The 20695-nt window shown below is 39.3% G+C and overlaps 1 protein-coding gene across 1 annotated transcript in view; it reads right to left on the bottom strand.

Annotated features, from left to right (window-relative positions):
• The window catches only part of MYO16 (myosin XVI), a 912243-nt gene that overhangs the window by 466376 nt on the left and 425172 nt on the right, over positions 1-20695 (bottom strand). The window contains exon 15 of the mRNA XM_006851537.1: positions 13520-13667. Within this exon, the coding sequence (XP_006851600.1) occupies positions 13520-13667 (148 nt within the window). The remainder of the gene's footprint in view (positions 1-13519; positions 13668-20695) is intronic.

Genomic DNA, 20695 nt, shown 5'->3' with positions numbered 1-20695 from the left:
GTCCTGGTGTGACGCTGTGGGTTAATCCACCAGACTGCAAAGCCGTTTGAACTGCAAGGTTGGCAGTTCAAGCTCACCAGCAGCTCCTTGGAAACCCTATGCAGGGTCACTATGGGTCGGAACCGACTCGACAGCACTTCACAACAATAAGTGGATTCCAACTCATATCGATCCTGTGTAGAGTTTCCAAAGAGCAGCTGGTAGGTTTGAACCATGGTTAGCAGTCCAGTATTATTTTATCTGAAAATACCTAAACCCTCAGATTTCTATACTCTCTTAAAATGGAATGGATGACCTTTATTATAGGGTGGTATGTATTGTAGTATTATTCTTTTTGTTGTGCTTCCGATGGGATGTCTACTTGTTGAATAACATTGTGGATTAGGTGCATCAGAGTGTTCTTTTAACTCCAGAAAATATTATTGGAAACACATATTACTATGAAAATATCATCTTTATTGATAGACCTCCCAACATAATTTTACACTATTAATGAAACTGTACATGGCTGCATTTTTGATCATCTCATATACACGTGAAAATCACACAATGAATAAGAAAGTCCATAGAAGAATTGATACATTTAAATGATGGTGTTAGAGAAGAATATTAAAAGTACCATAAACTGCCAGAAGAACAAATAAATCTGTCTTAGAAGAAATACAGCCTGAATGCTCCATCAAAGCCAGGAGACAGATATTGTCTTTCATACTTCAGACATGTGATCAGGAGGGACCAGTTACTGGAGAAGGACATCATGCTTGGTAAAGTGGAGGGTCAGCAAAAAAGAGGAAGACCTCCAATCAGATGGATTTTCACAGTGGCAGCAGCAATGGGCTCAAATGTAGCAATGGTTATGAGGTATTTGCAGGACTGGGTAGTGTTTCCTTCTGTTGTGTGTAAGGTTATTATGAGTCAGTATTGACTTGATGGCTTGTAAAAACAACAACAATATTCATCATGTTTCAATAATAATCATGGTAACCTTATTGTTCTCCAACACCATAACTCAAATGCATCAATTCTTCGACAGTCTTTATTATTCATTGTCCTACTTTTGTATGCATATGAAGCTATTGCAAATACCCTGGCTTTGGTCAGTCCTCAAACTGACATCTTTGCTCTTCAACACTTTTAAGAAGTGCTATTTTGCAGCAGGATGTGTCTAATGCAATGCGTTGTTTGATTTCTTGACTGTTGCTTCCCTGAATGCTGGTGGTAGATCCAAGCAAAATGGAGTCTTTGACAACTTTAATTTTTCTCCATTTATGATCATGCTTTTCATTGGACTAGTGGTGAAGATTTTTGTTTTATTTACACTGAGGTTAAACCCAAACTAAAGACCTGGTCTTTGATCTTCATCAGTAAGTATTTTAAGTCCTCTTCACTTTCAGCAAGCAAGGTTGTATCATGTGCATATTGCAGGTTGTTAATGAATTGTCCTCCAGTTCTGATGCCACATTTTTCTTCATATAATGTAGCTTCTCAGATTATTTGCTCAGCATACAAATTTAATAAGTATCATGAAAATATACAGCCCTGGCACACACCATTCCTGGTTTTAAACCACTCAGCATCCTCTTGTTCTATTCAAATGACTGTATTTTGATATATGTACATGATATATTCCTCATGAGTACAATTAAACATTCCAGAATACTCCTTTTCCCTAATGTTGTTCATAGTTTGTCATGATCCACACAGGCAAAAGCCTTTGCATAGTCAATTAAGCACAGGTAAACATCTTTCTTGCACTGTTTTTAGCCAATAGCCATCTGATGTCAGCAATGATATCCTTGTTTCATTCCCATGACTCAGTCTGACTTGAACCTCTGGCAGCTCCCTGTCAGTGTACTGTTGCAGCTGTTTTTGAATTATCTTTAGCAAAATGTTAATTGCATATGATATTAATGATATTGTCAGAAGATTTTCCCATTCCATTGGGTCACCTATATTTGGAATGGGAACAAATATGGATCTTTTCCAATCAGTTTGTCAGCTAGCTGTTGTCTAAATTTCTTGGCATTGGTGAATGAGTGCCTATAGTGCTGCTTCAGTTTGTTGAAAGATTTCAACAATTCCTGGAGCCTTGTTCCTTGCCAATGTCTTCAATGCACCTTGGACTTCTTCCTTAAACACCACTGACTTTGGATCATATGCCACTCTTGAAATGGTAGAGCATCAACTAGTTCCTTTTGGTACAGTGGCTCTGTGTATTCTTTCCATGTTCTTTTGATGCTTTCTATATCATTCAATAATTTTCCCAAAGAATTCTTCAGTTTAGCAAATCGAGCCTTGAATTTTTTCCCCCGTTTCAGCTTGAGAAATCCTGAGTGAGTTCTTCCCTTTTGATTTTCTAACTCCAGATCTCAGCACATTTCATTATAATATTTGACTTTGTCTTCCTGAGCAATCCTTGGAAATCTTCTATTCAGTTATTTTACCTCCTCATTTTTTTCCCATTTGCTTTACCATTTTTTTCCATTTGCTTTACCAAGTTTCAGAGTCTCTTCTGACACCCATTTTGGTCTTTCCTGTCTTCCTCATCTGAATGCCTTTTGCGCTCTTCTTGTATGATATTCTTGATGCTATCACATAGCTCTTCTGGTTTTTTGGTCATTAGAGTCTGAAGCTTCCAAACTATTCTTGAGATGATCATTAAATTCAGGTGGGATACGTTCAAGGTCAGATTTTGGAATTCATGGACTGGTTTTCATTTTCTCCCGCTTCAGCTTGAAATTGAATATGAGCATTTGATGCTCATAACTTGTTCTAGCTGATGACATGGAGCTTTTCCACCATCTCTTTCCACAGATGTAGTCAATTTGACTTTGTGTATTCCATCTGGTGACATCTACGTATATAATAGGTTTTTTTTTTTTTAATGTTGTTTTAAAAAGGTATTTGCAACAAAGAGGTTATTGGTCTTGCAGACTTTTTTCATGTGGTCTCCATGAAGGCCATCATTTCCAACAACAGATCCTTCCTCCTCTTTGTTTCCAACCTTCGCATCCCAATCACCAGTAATTATCAGTACTTCTTGATTATATGTTTAATTGCAGACTGAGGAAGTCGGTAGAATTCTTCAATTTCATCATCACTGGCTTTAGTGATTGGTGCATAAATTGAAGAATAGTGCTATTAACTAATCTTCTTTGTAGGCATGTAGATATTATCCCATCATAGCATTATATTTACAGATCTTGAAATGTTCTTTTTGATGATAAAGGTTGTGCCATCCCTCTTCAATGTATCATTACATTACAATCATAGTAGACCATATTGACTGTCAGATTCAAAATGACGAATACCAGTCCATTTCAGTTCACTAGTGCCTTACTTATCGATTTTCATGTATTCCATTTCATTTTTGACAACCTCTAATTTTCCTAGATTTATACTTTTTACATTCCATGTTATAATCTTTAATGGATGTTTGCAGCTGTTTCTCCTCATTTTGAGCTGTGCCCCACCAGCAAATGAAGGTCCTGAAACATTTACTCCATTCACGACATCACAGTCAACTGTACTTTGAGGAGGCAGCTCTTCCCCAGTCATATTTTGAGTGCCTTCCAAATTATGTATCATATTCTGGCACTATATCTGACAATATATTAAAAGTATCATGAACTGCCAAAGAAAAGACAAATCTGTGTTCAAAGTAGTACCAGCAGAATGTTCCTTAGAAGCCACGATGGCCAGACTTTGTCTCTGATACATCAGACATGGGATCAGGAGGGACCAATTATTGGAGAAGGACATCATGCTTGGTAAAGTGGAGGGTCAGCAAAATAGAGGAAGACCTCCAATCAGATGGATTTGCACAGTTGCAGCAGCAATGGGCTCAAATGCAGCAATGGTTGTGAGGTATTTGCAGGACTGGGAAGTGTTTCCTTCTGTTGTGCAAAAGGTCGTTATGACTCAGTACTGACTTGATGGCATGTAGAAACAACAACGATATTTATCATGTTTCAATAATAGTTTCATTGTGCTATTCATAAGGTTTTCAGTGGATAAACATTCGGATGTAGTCTGCCTCTCCTTCTTCCTAGTCAGCCTTAGTTTGGAAGCTCAGCTGAAACCAGTCCACCATGAGTGATCCTGGTGGCATTCAAACCATCAGTGGCATAACTTCCAGCATCCCAGCAGCATGGAAGCCACCACAGCTAGACAAACTGACAGAGGGTGATGCCAGTGTCACTTCACAACAAGAAATATCTTTAAGTCACATATCTGTATTTCAGGTTTATTACAAATGCAACTTAGAATAATAAAGTCTCTTCTGTAGGTTACTTCTAAATCGGCATATGTACAAATATACTTAAAAATGTTTGTATGTAAAACTCAATGACATTGCTTCTGTTCTTCATGCTGTGCAGCCAGTGCACAGTTCCTTTAAGAATTTTTCCATCATCGTTAATGCATCACTTCTGCCCCCAAAATGACAACTTCTATTCCTCACGTCCCCTCAGCCGCTGGTAACCAGTCATCAATTTTGTTTCTATATATTTTCCATATTCTATAAGTGAGATTGTATAGTAAGTATCATTTTGTGATTGATTTGTTTCCTTAAGGATAATAATTTCAACTTTCTTTGAAGTTATAGCCTGCACCATGATTTCATTTCTCCTTAAGGTTGAGTAACAGCCAAATGTCCTACTCCAGATAAGTTTGATGATTAACTACAATAATATATTTAGAGAAGCAAAGGACAGTGTCTGACATATTTTATCCTTTTTTATTTTCAGAGCATCCATTCAAGAAGATAAAAACATAACCCTGGGACCATCAAGGGAAAGGAGCGTATATACTTATGGATGTAGTAGCTCAAAATAACAAATGAGAGGAAAGGAGTCTTTACATCAAGTATCAATGCTAACCCCTCTGTGTACAAGGTAGATAGGGATGGGCAACTTAGGCAATGATCACCTAAAATGAGGGAACGGTAAAGGCATGAAGTAGGAACAAGTTTAGTTTAAGAGTGTGCAGAAGAAGATGGAGTCCCCACTAAATAGTTTTCATCTTATCTAGATAGGTCTAATGAAAAAAGATGGGGATACGATTCTTATGATTTAATAGTGAGAAATTGTTATCATGACCAATCGCAACTGTCACAACTGTAAAAATATAAGTTTTGTATCAAAATTGGGGGAGTAGTTAATCTTACAGTCCAGAAACACAGGACCCTAGGACCATCACGGAAAAAGAGCACAGCAAGAGGAATGTGGGACCTTATCCAGAGAAGCAGCTACATCAAAGATGGAGACAGAGACGAGGACATGGAGAGAGGGAGCAACTGAGGACTCTGGGCTCATGGAAAGAGAGGAACTGGATGCTGGCAGCCAGGAGGCAGGCTTGCAGAATGTGCCCTTAAGTTGTTTAAATTATTATATATTCCTGAGTGTTTTTGTGTACATCCCCTACCACCACCACCAAAAAACAAATACTGTTGAATGATGATGCACAGAGGAGACTGTAATCATTGCAGTGAAACAATGGTGTAAAGCTGATGTTCTCCCATGTAAACTATCACTCAATTCACAACAAAAACTTAAAAAAAAAAAGAAGAAGAAGATAAGAAAGTCAAAAGTTTAGCTAATCTGAGGACTCCCTACTGGCTTTTCACAACTGAAATCTACCAAACTTATTTTATAGTGGTTATTCAACATTTCCATAATTCCAATATTATAGTCTTTAGCTGAAGCGGGAAAAACTCTTTAATTTCATTTAATTATCATACTGGATAAGGAAATGCCTCAGAATAGCTTATGCTTCTAGCAGGTAGAACTAACACACTCTAGAGAGTAATGTTGCTGTTGTTACGTGCCATCCAGCTGGCTCTATATAGTGTTTCCAAGGAGTGCAGAGTGGGTTTGAACTGCAGACCTTGCAGTTAGCAGTGGTGGTCATGTGACGTGGAGTTGGTTCCAACTCATAGCGACCCTGTACAGGGTTTCCTAAGCTATAAATCTTTACGGGAGCAGAAAGTATCATCTTTCTCCCATGAAACAGCTGGTAGTTCCAAACTGCTGACCTTGTGGTTCGCAGCCTGACTCATAACCGCTATGCTACCAGAGCTCCTCGCAGTTAGTAGTCCAGTGCTTATCCTCCAGCACCAAACCAGGCCTCCAGAGTGTCATGTTAGTTTTGCTTAAACCCAGTTTAAATGAATACATCAAGACTTGGACCTTGCCTTTTCCCTTTATTTCCTAGGATCTCATCGATCCAATGATAAAAAGGCTGTGATGGACACTCTATGGGCAGCACTGTGGAGGAAACCACTCAGATTCAGGTTCAGAGTCAGCAGGGCCTCGATTCAGACCCTGGCTCCTGCCTGACCCCTCTTTTTGTTGGTGTACACATGGTAGAGAGAACACTGTGCCCTCGGCTGAGGACTGGGGAAGATTAACCGAGATTAAATGACGAGTCCTAATGGCAGTGCCTGGCATTTGATTAATGTTGCATAAATTCCCTCCAATATCATTTCCACTACCATGTGTATTATTAACAATACAGTGCAGGAAAATGAAAGTAACGAACTCCCATCATAGCTTCAGGCTGCCCTGGTCTTAAAGGTGTGGTCAGGTAAAAATTTTAAATCACATTATGAAAACTATGCTTCAACTTAATTTTCAAGTTTATCCTTAAACACCCTTTTTGATGATATGAAATGATCTCAGATTAAGTTCAGTGTGCATAAACGTACCCTTAGCCAAAAATGAACTTTTGCTGAGTTAATTGCTTTGGGCTTCTGCTGTGACAGGTGTACTCTTAGGCAGCGATCACAAGTTCAAGGGCTCGGTGAGTCAAAATCCCCTTTCACTAACACCCAAGGTTAAAAACAGGGCACACGCTCTGAGTCAGATGACTGCTTTTCAGTTTACAATTCAACATCTGACCTTTACTGAAAACGTTATTACACAGCAGAACAATGATTTCCATCATTAATCAATAAGAAGGAGAATTCGAGATGGTTTCTTTGGATTTAAAAGCCCAATTGTTCTGGAAGTGAACCCATAAAAGCTGTTTGAAGAGGTAGAAGATAAACGTTGATGGTTATGTATTTCATTAAATCTCAATTCTCACAAACATAAGACGCATTTATTCTCCACATGTAATGTTAGTATTACATACCCAAATAATTTGAAATAGGTCTTCAAAAATAAACAGCCAGAAAAAAAAACAGTGTATACATAAATCATAGAAAAAAAAACCATAGGCAAAAAGGAAACCTATAGCTCTAAACGTGGGGTACCCCTCTCCCCATCTCCAGTCTTTGTGATGATGTTGCCATCTTGTGGCTGTTCTGGATAACTGCAATTGTATCACTACAGGGCTACATGATAGAGATCTGGAGACTGTTTTGTCTTAAAAATCTGTGCAGAGAGTTGCTTGTGAAGCTGCTGTAAACAGTATTTTCACGGAGTTAAGTTACAGGGCGTGATATGTAGATTTATATAATTTTTTAAGTTTGTTATAGTTATTCTCTTATAGGTTATACAAACTTACTATGGTATAAATGTAATATTCTAAAGTATATTAGAATTTGGGGTACACTATAGTGTTGAAAAACATATATTTAAATTTTCATCTGTTGCTTTCAAAACTTTATTTCCAAACTCAGAGGCCAAGGTACAAATGGCTTATGGAGTCTTAATTATAATTATCAATGCATTCTTTGTTTGAAGTTCTAAGCACCAGCTTTACCTGATAAAACTGTTTCTCTTACCCATTTAAAGTTTGAGAATAGGTTGAGTTCGAAACTACCAGCTGTTCCACGGGAGAAAGATGAGGCTTTCTGCTCCAGTAAAGATTTACAGCCTCAGAAACCCTGTACAGGGTCGCTGTGGGCCAGAACTGACTCAACGGCACTTCACAACAACAAAAACAACAAAGCACATGGAGTCCTAGCATGGTGCTGTGGGCTAATGCGTCAGACTGTAAAGTCGTTTGAACTGCAAGGCCAGTGGTTCAAGCTCACCAGCTGCTCCTTGTAAACCCTATACAGGGTCTCTATGGGTAGGAATCGACTCAATGGCACTTAACAACAACAAACACATGGGAATCCTGGGGTAGTTCTGAAGGATACACAGTTCAAACCCACCAGCTGCACCTCAGACACCCCATACAGGGTTGCTATGAGTCGAAATCCACAACATTTAATATCATTTAACATCAACACTAACAATAAGTATTTGAGAACATATGATTACTATGATGATGCCGGCAACTCACTGTTAATGTTACACGTGTATTTTATTTTGTTTCAGGCAGACAACGACCTTGTAAACAAAGAAGAGACAGGGTACATTTAAAGAAAGCTGGCTTGCAGTGTTTTGTAACATTTACTTAAAGAGCACATACTTTGTGAAGACTTTATCACAAACCGATTGGTAGAATGAGTCAGCAAATGGATCTTTGGATGGCCTTGTATAGGTGTGTCTGTTCTATATATGTGATCATTAGAATTACTCATTAGAAGCCTATATTAGGCACAGTATTAAGTACTAAATTTAAGGAGTCTTAGGAGTATTACTTTGTTATAGATTAAAAAACTAGCAAATTCAGGACAAAAATAATATAAGGCAGTATTTAGGATAATTAACAAACCAACTTCCAAAGTTATGGTAATTATTATAAGCCCAGTTACTGACAAATAGCCATCACCAACACAAAAGCCATGACCATACTACTGTGTGCTTCTCAATTCTCACCAACATTTTAAAAGTGAGGAGACCCAGCAATATTATAAATGTGAAAAGACCTCTTTAGCACAAATCACAATAGGGTGGGAAGCAATGCTGATAACGCAAAGATGAGCTGTTCAAATCCACCCTGTGGCTTAGGGAGAAAACCTAGCACTCAGCTTCCACAGAGATGGTAGTCTGGAAAGTGCTGAGTCCCTTCAGCTCTGTCACATGGGGTCTCTCTGAGCTGGACTTGAGTTGATGTCACCTAACAACACCATAAAAAGCAACACATCTTTTTTTATTACTGAAGAAAATTTTGCCAGCAGTGTGGCCTTTGCACACATTTTCTGTTGGTATTTTTGTGAATCTGGAGAGGGTGGTGTATATTTTTATTGAAAAATATTGTCCTTCACTCGGTAGATATTTATGATACTTGTTAATAAAATAACTGCTTTGTTCAAGGGATTTGAATTATTCATGATTTTGCTGAATTCTTTCCTGTTGGAGTTCCTGACAAAGCCACCCCTCAGTGACTGACTTTCTAAATTTCCTAAGTGATTCCAAATTCTCTTTTGCAAAAGAGAAAAATGAATGTTAGAACTGGAAGGCAATAAAGAAATCTTTGTTTTCTCCCACAGATCTCAAAAGGTTCAGCCAAAGCAAGGATGAAAAAATGTCATTGTTTCTTTGAATGGTAGATTAGAATGTTGACATTTACTCTTCGGTGCCTCTATCAGTCATGGCAAGCGCACACACACACATATGTACTCCCTCTAAATCAAGGATTTGTTACAAACTCTGGATTTTTGCTTATAATGAGGCTTGGGAACCCAGAAAGACCAATGGACTCTTACTTCCCACTGGTAACCCCTAAATACCCCGCCCATTGTATTCAGCTTAATTATTTTTCTCCCAGAGACAGGATGTTATTTTGAAATTAGGGATGTTCTGAGTAGAAAAATTAAAATATCACCTTCTTGCAGTGGCTTTTATCAATACTGCTGCTGTGGTCAAGCTTTTTTATGGCTTTGCATTTGGGCCCTCACTTTTTAGGTTGTGTTTGGTTTTTGAAGCAACACTTTCAATCCCCTGGTAACTTAACATTTCTATTCATCAATTACATTTCTCTGGACTACTTCTTCCCTTAGATGCCATTGTGTTTTCTTAGGAATTTATTTTGTACTTGGGGGACAGTCGACTCCACAATAATTTTTAACTTTAAATAAAAGAAAATTTTGATATAGTATTTTCCAACAACTTTTCTCTTCAGTGTAACAAAGGATCTCTACCCCTGGAAGCAATGCTTTCACTGAAATTGGCTAGAAGACTTTACTAGAGTAATGGGAAATCATGATACTAACTCAAAGGTACAGGGAGCACGGAGGCGTGCAATGGCCAGTTGTTGTGAAGAGCTGTTGACGTGGTTCTGACTCAGAGTGACCCATTCAGGCTTCCGAGGAGCAGCTGGGTACGTTCAAAGTGCCTACTTTGTGTCCAGTGCAGTACTATCCCACAGGCCACACCAGGGTAGTGTTCTTTATTCATCCACTTTTCAGCATCACATAGGTCCCATCCCCCCTGGAAAAATCCTCACTTCTCCACTTCCTACTTCCCATCCTGAACTTAGCAAAACAGCAAGCCACTTGCTTCTCAGGGGGCTACGCTCTGCATCCACCTGTACCCGGTATTCCTCCTCGAGTGTCCGGCTCTGTAAAGGACACATGCGCTGTACAGACAAGTCATAGTCGTTGTGGACTTCCTTCTCTTCCTCGCATCTCATGCTCAATCCATCCACAACTTGTGAACTCCCTGCCTTCAGAAAAGCTGAAAGCTTAGTAGGGTCCACTGCTACACCCTTATCAACGGTGTCAACACGCCCATCCCAGATGCTTCCCTCTGCTTACACATTTACCATTATAGTGAAGTCTCCAGTCATCTTTAAGGTGGAACTCCATAGATGTTTCTCCCACATTCTCCCACCCTCCCATGGCTTCCAATCCAACTCACAATATAATCCAAACATCAGACCAGCTATCACTGTCATTTTGGTCAGTGGCTCAAGCTCACCAACCGCTCCTTGGAAACTCTATACAGGGTTGCTATGAGCTGGAACCAACTCGATGGCACTTAACATAAACAACATTCTTCCCCTTGGACTCTGGGTGTGGTGCTATAGAATAAGAATGAGACTGTAAGGTTAGCTTGAACCACAAGGTTTACAGTGTAAGCTCTCAAGCTGCTCCTTGGAAACATTATATAGGGTCGCTATGAAGTAGAATTGACTCAACAGCACTTAACACCAGCAATTCTTCCTCTTGCTTCTGTACCTCTAACCACAACTCCTCACCTGATAAAATCTGTTTACTCAGTCCCTGCAGATGTTCCATCTCCCAAGGATTCTACCACAGATCTGAAACAGCAAAGTAGGTGTCTGTTTATCTGTTACCACCTAGAAGAAGGCCTCCAGATACTCTATTTAGAGGAGAATACCCACCACCACATCTCTAAGTATTTCCTAATTCTGATTTGTTTTTGTGTTTTTGTCAGGTAATTTTTTACTGGCTGTTGTTGTTATGTGCTATGGAGTCAGTTCTGACTCATTTCTATACATTTCTGTACAGGGTTTCTGAGGCTGTAAATCTTTACTGGAGCAGAAAGCCTCATCTTTCCCCCACAGAGCAGCTGGTAGTTTTGAACTGCTGACTGTGAGGTTCACAGACATATTTGTAACTACTACGGTACCTGAACTCCATAAGAATTAGAATGTAATCTTACATATCAACACAACATATGAAAGTATCTGGGTAAATCTACCTCTGCAAGCCTAAAAGAAACCTGTGTGTGTGTGTGTGTGTGTGTGTGTGTGTGTGTGTGTGTGTGCAATCAGGTGGTTTGTTGGTAAACCCTCCAACAAGAGTGTACTTTGTACAACCCGTGGACATTCATGAGTTAGTGAGTTTGGATAAACCTTTCTAGATCTCTCTTCTTTCTTTCTCCCATGCAACTTTATTCAGAATGAGCTATACTCCCTTTATTGCTTGTGGTTCTCAACCTAATCCAGATCTGGGCCAGTCCTTGTGGAAATACACACAGGATCAGATTGTTATTTCTGTTGTTGTTAAGTGCCATTGAGTTGGTTCTGACTCATAGCAACCCTGTATAGGGTTTCTGAGGAGCATCTTGTATGAGAATGAACTGCGTACCTTGTGGTTCAAACCAACCTTGCAGTCTAAAAATGCACACAATGAAAAACACTGAAAAACACAGTTCTTGAGCTAGTTATCTTTATGTTTACTCACCTCACCAACATCCTAGGACCAATGTTTCCTAACCCAAATGATTTCACCTTGTTGCTGGTATAGTTATTAGGTGCCATCGAGTCAGTTCCTACTCATAGCAACTTTATGCACAACAGAATCAAACACTGCCTGATCCTGTTCCATCCTCACAATTGTAGTAAGCTTGAGCCCATTGCTGCTGTGTTAATCCATCTCATTGAGAGTCTTTCCCTATTTTATTGACCCTCCACATTAGGAAGCATGATGTCCTTCCCCAGGGAGAAGGGCTGCTCCTTCCTGAGAACATGTCTGGAATGTAAGAGACAAAGTCTTGCTCTCCTGGCTTCTAAGGAGCATTCTGACTGGACTTCCAATGCAGACTTGTTTGTTCTGCTAGCAGTCTGTAGTACTTTTAATATTCTTCTCCAAACCATAATTCAAATGCAACTATAGTAGATAATAGTTTTCCTTAGTTATTGTCCAACGTTCACATGCATATGAAGTTATGAAAATACCATGGCTTGAGTTGTTGTTGGTAAATGCCATAGAGTCAGTTCTGACTCATAGCAACCCCGTATAAGTTTTCCAAGGAACAGCTGGTGGATTTGAACCATCAACCTTGTGGTTCAAGCCAATCTAGTGGCCTAGTGCTTATCCTACACCAGGACTTCAGAGACCTGTGTTGTTGTTGTTGTTGTTGTTAACTGCTGTAGAGTTAGTTACAACTCACAGTGACCCTGTATAGGGTTTCTGAGGAGCGGCTGGTGAGCTTGAACTGCCAACCTTGCAGTTCAAACTGACTTTGCAGTCCAGTGCATTAGCCTGCAGCAGCAAGTGCAGGAAACCAAGCCTTTAAAAGTGTATGTGCATTCCTAGAAAGCCATTATGCACCTTCCTCTGTTACTAATGAACAATGATTACTCAAATGTTGTTGTTTCCAACTCATAACTACCCTATATAGGGTTTTCAAGAAGCGGCTGTTGAGTTTGAATTGCCTACCTTTTGAGTTAAACCGACCTTGTGGTCCAAGGGTTAATCTACAGTGTTACCATTAGTTCAAAAGCCTACAGAGGCGTAATGGGTCTAAATTGTTAACCACAAGTCAGCATTTGAACCTACCAGCTGCTTTGCAGTAAAAAGATGAGGCTTTCTATTTCCTTAAACATTTACAGCCTTGGAAACCCTGTGCAGGGTCACAATGAATTGGAACTGATTTGACAGCACACAACCAAAACCACTAAAGATTGGGAATGCATAACTAATATTAAATCCAAAACAGACAAAAGGAATATGCGAGTTCATATATACACTCATCTTTTTTTGTGTTTTGCAGTTTGTAAACTAGACAAATGGAAACATGAGCTCATCTACAAAGCAAAAATTCACCTACATAGTCACTAACCGGGTATAGCTCTATTATACCGATGGTCCTAAGCTCACAGTATCTGATTATTCTCTTTTTGTCTCTGAAAATTAGGAGAAAAATTCGAGGCCACTAGATTGCAACCACAGTAAGCTTAACTGTTATGTGGAAAGCGCTTACTCACTCACCGGTGTGTAGATAAATTATTAAGGTGAAGTCCATACTTTTCCTCAGCAGATAATCCATCCATCAGCAAATAGAAGACGAGAAAATTACTCTGGCCAAGAGGTTGTGAAACAAGTCGAGACTTCTCTAGCATATATGTATAGATTCTGGCTGATTAAAGCAAAAGAAAAAAAAAGAAAAGAAAAAAGAATGATTCTGTAAATGTGAGTGGCATTATTACTTTCACTATTTCCATATATTTACACATATTACTTTAAAACCAGAAACAGTAATGCCATTTCTTTTCCACCACAGAACTTTTGTACACAAACTTAAAGTGCACAAACCTTGGCATTTGCCCTTCACAAAGGCTCTAAAAGAACTCTTAGTCCTTTCACCCATAATGATTCACAATTTTAAATTAACAGGTAAGCTACAATGTTGTATAATATATATTATGCTGAACATATCACATACTTTACTAGGGGCTGGGCCAGAATAAAACATCAACACAGCAGTAAAAGGCCAAATCAAAGCAAAATAAAACTTGCCCTGAGTCAGTTCGGACTCAGTGGGAGGCCATGGGTCAGAGTGGGGTTGTGCTGTGTAGGGTTTTCAGTGGCGGCAGAAGATTGCCACACCTTTCTTCTGAGGCCCATGTGGGTGAAGTTGAAGTGCTAACCGTTCAGTTTTTTACACCATCCAGGGTCTTCTGATCACATGATCAAGGTCCAGAATAGAAACTAATATATATTATAGAATATACCAATGTCTCCTACTAGAAAGACTAAAAACAGACAAACAAAAAAAACCCACTGTAGCAAATGAGAATGCAACTTGAATACAGCAGATAAGATTTAATATGTATACTACATGTTAGGGAAATTTCAAGACTCATACTGGTATCTTATGACAGGAGCGAAACCACATAACATAGTGGCAGATAACGGAACTCTGATAATCACATTTACAACAGAGTTAGGGAGTAAGGTAGACAATGTGTCCAGTCCCCCTCTTACTTCATTGCTACACCCTGTGTGTACTAGATCCACTTGTCACTGTTTGGGGACTCTACCTTCAGAATACTTCACAAGAAAACAGAAGAAATGACCTGCATCATAAATACATTTATTTTAAACTTATTTCAAGGTAGCTGAGCATGAACAAAAGGACACAATGTGGGTATCATAACCTGGATTTTGCTTCAAAAATTAGGACTGGCAATATCGTAACTATCAATCAAAATTTATAGCTATGTGTTTGGCAAGCAAAAAATGGAATTTCCCTGGATCCTCTTTTTTATTTGAAACTAAGTTTATTCTTCCCATTATTGCTGTTGTTAGGTACCATTGCGTTGGATCTGACTCATCAAGACCATAGTCACAACACAATGAAACTCTTCCCAGTCCTGCGTAATCCTCACAATTGTTACGTTTGAGCCCACTGTTGAATCCATGTCTTTGGGGGTCTTCCTCTTTTTCACCGACCCTCCGTGTTATCAAGCTGGATGTTCTTCTCCGGGGACTGGTCCCTCCTGACAACATGTCCATAGTATGATAGGTCAAGTCCCACCATACTTGCTTCTAAGGAACATTCTGGCTGGACGTCTTCCAATGCAGATTTGTTAGTTCTTCTGGGAGTCTGGGTACCTTCAGTATTCTTTCACAGCACATAACTTGAATGCATCAGGTTTTCATTTGCAACTTTCATAACATACAAGACAACTGAAAACACCATGACTTGGTCCAGGCACACGCCCAGTCTTCAAACTTACATCTTGGCTCTTTAATACTTAAAAAAGGTCTTTGCAGCAGACTTCCTATATGCAATACATCCTTTAGTTTTTGTGTTATCCTAACAACTGTTGTTACATCTGAGACCTGCTATTGCCACTGTTCCAATCCATATCCTTGGGGGTCTTCATCTTTTTCCTTGACCTTCCACTTTAACAAGCATGCTGTCCTTCTCCAAGGAGCGGACCCTTCTGATAATATGTCCAAAATATGAGAGACGAAGTGTCACCATCCTGACTTCTATGGAGCATTCTAGCTGTACTGCTTCCAACTCAAATTTGTTTGTTCTTCTGGAAATCCACGGTACTTTTAACATTCTTTTCCAACACCATAATTCAAATGTATCAATTCTTCAAATGGTCTGCCTTATTCATTGTCCAACTTTCACATGCATATGAGACATATGAAAATACCAAAGTTTGGGCCAGATGTACCTTAATCCTCAAACTGATTATCTTTGTTCTTGAACACTTTAAAGAGGTCATTTGCAGCAAATCTGCCTAATGCAATACGTTGTTTGATTTCTTGACTGCTGCTTCCATGAGTGTTGATTGTGGCTGCAAGCTAATTGAAGTCTCTGACAACTTCAATCTTTTCTCTCATTGTCATGATGCTATTTATTGGTCCAGTTGTGAAGATTTCCGTTTTCTTTACATTGAAGTGTAATCCATAATGAAGGCTGTAGTCTTTGATCTTCTACGGTAAGTATAACTAAACAATTATGTATTTGAATTTCAAATGGAGTAGAAGTCACTGCAGTTCATCACACTGAAGCAGGACTCCCTTAACAGTTCTCTTTCTGACTGAAGGACAACAGTTCTTGGAAACACTGGTGATGTAACTATTCTCTGCATTGAAGCCACAAATATTGTTTTATGCAACAGATCTGCTCACCACAGACCTAGAGTACAGGAGCAAAAAGCTAAAAGGCGGGGAGGGGGGGAGTCTCTATCCAGTCTCATTCATTCAGTTTCAGTGTTATGCTTCAAATATGCTTGAAAAAAACTATTATTTACAATGCATTTGTCTCTTGTTAATTTACTGTTGTTGTTAAGTGCCATCAAGTCATTTCCAACTCATAGCAACCCTGTATAGGGTTTCTGAGGAGAAGCTGGTTGGTTTGAACCCCTAACCTTGCAGTTAGCACCACATCAGGACTATTGTTAATTTACTAAGTGGGCAATTTAGCCAAAGAGGATGATTATCAATGGTAACAGAAAAGAAATAAAACTGTTTATTGAATAATTAGAAAAGTTTTAAGTATGTAAAGAAAAAGAATGTAATAAAAGAAAAAGAATATAATAAAATTCCCTTTTTACCACTGGTTTCTGAATTAATAATAAACTTCCATGTGGACCTATGTGTGTGATCATGTATGAGGGCTTCAAAGGTTTGTGAAAAAAATTTGAATTGAAAGAAAATACTTTTTCCCCCCCCCACACTTTTTGAAGTCCCTTTGTACACTTGTAGTTTCTTTCCCATGTCCTCATAGGAATTTAATCAGTGGAGGGTCCGTATAAAAGAGGAAGACCCCCCCCCCCAACTGGATGGATGACAGGGTGGCAGCAACAATTGGCTGGGACGTAGTGACAACTGTGGGGCTGACACGGGACCGAGCAGTACTTGGTTCTGTTGTGCATTGTTACTACGAGTTGAAGCCGACTCGATGGCACCTAACATAACCTTTAATCAGATGGTAATTGCTCTTTTTAAAAAATGATTTCATGATATATTGAATGAGATTCACATTCTTCCTGTTGATATTTTTTCTTTCATCTTTTGGAAACTTTGTATTGGTAATTGAGTGTCACGTAGTAATTTCGAGTTCATAACTTAGTTATGGATTCCTGATGGGGTACCGTAGGATCAGCACTGGATTAAACCACCAGGTTGCCAATTCAAACCCACCAGCTGCCTCTTGGCAACCCTATGTCGGGTTGCTATGAATTGGAACCAATTTGATGGCACTTAACAACAATAACAACATCTTAGTGATTACATTTTCTTTTCTTAAAACTCTGCATCTCTAACTTTCTCCCCAAAGAATTCTGTGCTGTTTGATTTACACCAAGTCCTCACGGAACTCAAATTGTATATCTTTTAAATATTTTTTGAGTTTGGGAAATAAAAGTCTGAAAGGTTGAGATCAGAGCTGTATAGTGGATGGGTTAGTTTCCTAATAAAAATCCTCAAAAGACTGCCCATCCTTCCCTTGAAGAGCTTTTTAAACAAATTCTTTGCTAAAATACTTTCCATTATGTTAACGCATTAACAATATTAGTCCTGAAATAATTTATATTCAAAAGAATATTATTTTAAAATCTACACATAAAATAATTGTCCCCTTTGTTCTGTTTTATTTTTCCTTTTAACCATCAACCAAACAGATACCAGGTTAGAGGGGAAGCTGAATTGGTGACACTATACTGATATTGGGAGTCCTGGTGTGGCGCTGTGGGCTAATGTGCTGGACTGCAAATTTGGTTTGATTCGCAAGGTCTGTGGTTCAAGGTCACCTGCCACTCCTTGGTAACCCTATACCAGGTTGCTATAGGTCAGAACTGACTCAACAGCTCTTATCATCAACAACAACATAATCAAATAGAGTTGACTTTTGTATCCACCTGTCCCAGCCAACATAGAAGCTTTAGTTGAAACCACATTAAAAACTAATCAAATTCCACACCATAGAGTGATTTCAAAACCTTACACTAAATTCAAAATTAGCGAAATCTTCCTCGTTAGCTCATCTCCAGCAGTAAAGAAAATTGCTGTGTGTAAGCAAAATTTTGATCAGTAGGGCTTAAAACATGTCTTAAACAAGCCAGTTTCTGTACAAAAATAGAAAGCAACCAAAATTTCAAAGCACCAGGAAACTCTAATATAAGAGTAGGTTAAAAAAATACTGTTATTAGGTTACAGTTCACACATACACAGGTTTATTCCAAACAAAAAGTGCTTGAATATGTCTCTGAAATGTAGAACGGATACAGACACTATATTCTCTCAGCAATATACTTTTCGTAGTTACATTACTGTTGTTGTTAAGTGCCATTAAGTCGGTTCTGACTCATAGAGACTCTGTGTAGTGTTTCCGAGGAGCAGCTGGTGGGTTGGAACTGCCGACTCTCTAGTGAGCAACCTAGTGTTTATCCTACAGCACCATGCCAGGACACTGAGGACCTTATTTAAAAATAGTGTTGTAAAAGATCAGCAAACTTGAAGCTACTGGTGACCCTTGTATGGGATGAATCGTAACCAATAGAACTCAGAAAGCAAGGTTTAATTAAAACAGTCACTCCTGAGGAGCTCTGTTGGACCAGTCACATTCAAGGCAGACAAGTTAGCTCAAAATATTACAACCATTGCTTTCTGGATTTCTAACAATGCAATCTTCACAGATTTCTCAAAGGACACAGGACGATAATGGGACCTTCTTAAGAATAAATTTAAAGAGAATAGAAAACTTAATTGGTGAGAAAAAGACTAGAAAATTTGCATGGAGGATTTGGGGGGCGGGGTTGGATTAGGATGATGCAGCTTCATTTCTTCACAGTAGCAAAAGCTGTTTTATGAGAATTTTTGTTAGGAAACTAACCCATGCACCCTACAGCCCTGATCTTGCCCTTTCAGACTTCTTTTTAATTCTCAAACTCAAAGAATATTTAAAAGAACACAATTTGAGTTCTGTGAGTACTTGGTATAAATCAAACAGCATAGAATTTTGGGTTGGAGGGTTAGAGATGCAAAGACCACCTTCAAAAGTGTATAGAACAAAATAGAGGCTATGCCAAGAAACCACAGCTTCACATTTTGATACTGTTTTTTTAATCCAGGGGTCTAGCATTTTGTAGCAATCATTTTTAACTTAGCCTCATATTCTTTCAAACAGAGAAGCCACCAACATTTTTGTTGTCACTGAAATGGAACCGTAATGGTGAGAAAAAAATAAAGGGTCTCCGGACGTAAAGTCAAACAACTATGCAGTTTGAATTGCAAGATCTGTGGTTCAAGCTCACCAGTCACTCCTCAGAAGCCCTATACAGGGTCACTGTGGGTTGGAATTGACCCAACGGAACTTAACAACAACAAGTCCTAATGTGGCGGTGTAGGATAAGCACTCGAATGCAAGGTTACGACGCGCCAGCTACTCCTCAGAAACCCTATACAGGGTTGTTGGAAGTAGAAACTGACCTCACAGCACTTAACAACAAAGTTTAAATTTTTTCTGGTCCCACTGATGAGAGCATCCACACTTCAAAAGCTACTCTCTACTTTCTCATTTCTTAACTGCTTAGGATTTGTATGTTTTAAAAGACTTGTAATGTAGACTTCCAGTTTGGGGGTGGGGAAAGCAGAGACAGACAGTGAAAACTCCTCTGCCAAAACTCAAATAAAAGCAGAGAAAGATCAGTCGGCAGAAACACTGCGGCACTTTGGAACTTGTTTAAGGTTCCAAGCACCAGTTCCCTGCACCCATTGAAAAGAAATCTGCAGGTGGAAGCAAAATACTGTGATTTCTGAATCGACCCAGCCACAGTGGCCAGCAGCCAGAAGTCCTCATGCCGGAGGGCGGGGCCACAGCCAAGCTGAGGCAGCAAGCCAGCGCTAAGTGCCAAGCAGCTTCATGCCTGGAGGGAGAGGTGTGCCCGATTTTTCATCTTTAACTTTTCATTTTTCACGTATCTCTCCTCTTCACCCTGATCGCGCCCTCACTGTACAGCCCAGATGCCTTAAGGCGGGCAGGAGCACACCACTAAAAGGGTCCAGCATTGCACCCAGTTTTCCGACGGCACAGAGAAGAAACCTGCAGACTGATTTTTGACGTTTTGACCCTGGGAACCAGTCCCATAGTTTACCTAGGTGGGACCCTTTGCACAGCAAAGGCCACTCAACAGTGTCAGTCACAAATTTATTTTTGTTTTTGATTGGTGGTTTCTGTTTCTGCTTTTATATTGTTTCTGTCTTTGGTCCCTTTGGCCTCACTCTTCTCCCAGGGGTGGAGATTTCGCTCCTTACCTTACCCAAGAAGAGACAACAACTGTGCCCATACAGCCAAGCTACAAGCATACCCTGTAATACCCTACCATCTGGACAAGAGCCAAAACTAGCTGCTAGGCATTACATGTGAAAAGTGAAGCCTATCTCCATATCATATCCACCAGGGGATGCTGAGCAAGCTTAACAAAAAGTAACATACATCCATTTAAGCATTAAGAACTCACGTAACTGATGAAAATGTCTAAGAAACACAATTAAAGATATCAACATATGTCCAAAACCAGAAAAAAGTAACTGAGACAAATGAGCTGGAAGCAGATACAGACTTTCCAGTAGAAGAGCAGGCTCTGGATCTGCCTGAGAAGGAATTCAGAAGAATAAAATGGAAGATGATTCAAATGCTCC

This window comes from Chrysochloris asiatica, unplaced genomic scaffold (genome assembly GCF_000296735.1).
Source record: "Chrysochloris asiatica unplaced genomic scaffold, ChrAsi1.0 scaffold00029, whole genome shotgun sequence".
Lineage (NCBI taxonomy): Eukaryota > Metazoa > Chordata > Mammalia > Afrosoricida > Chrysochloridae > Chrysochloris > Chrysochloris asiatica.
This window is presented reverse-complemented; position numbering and strand designations above follow the sequence as displayed.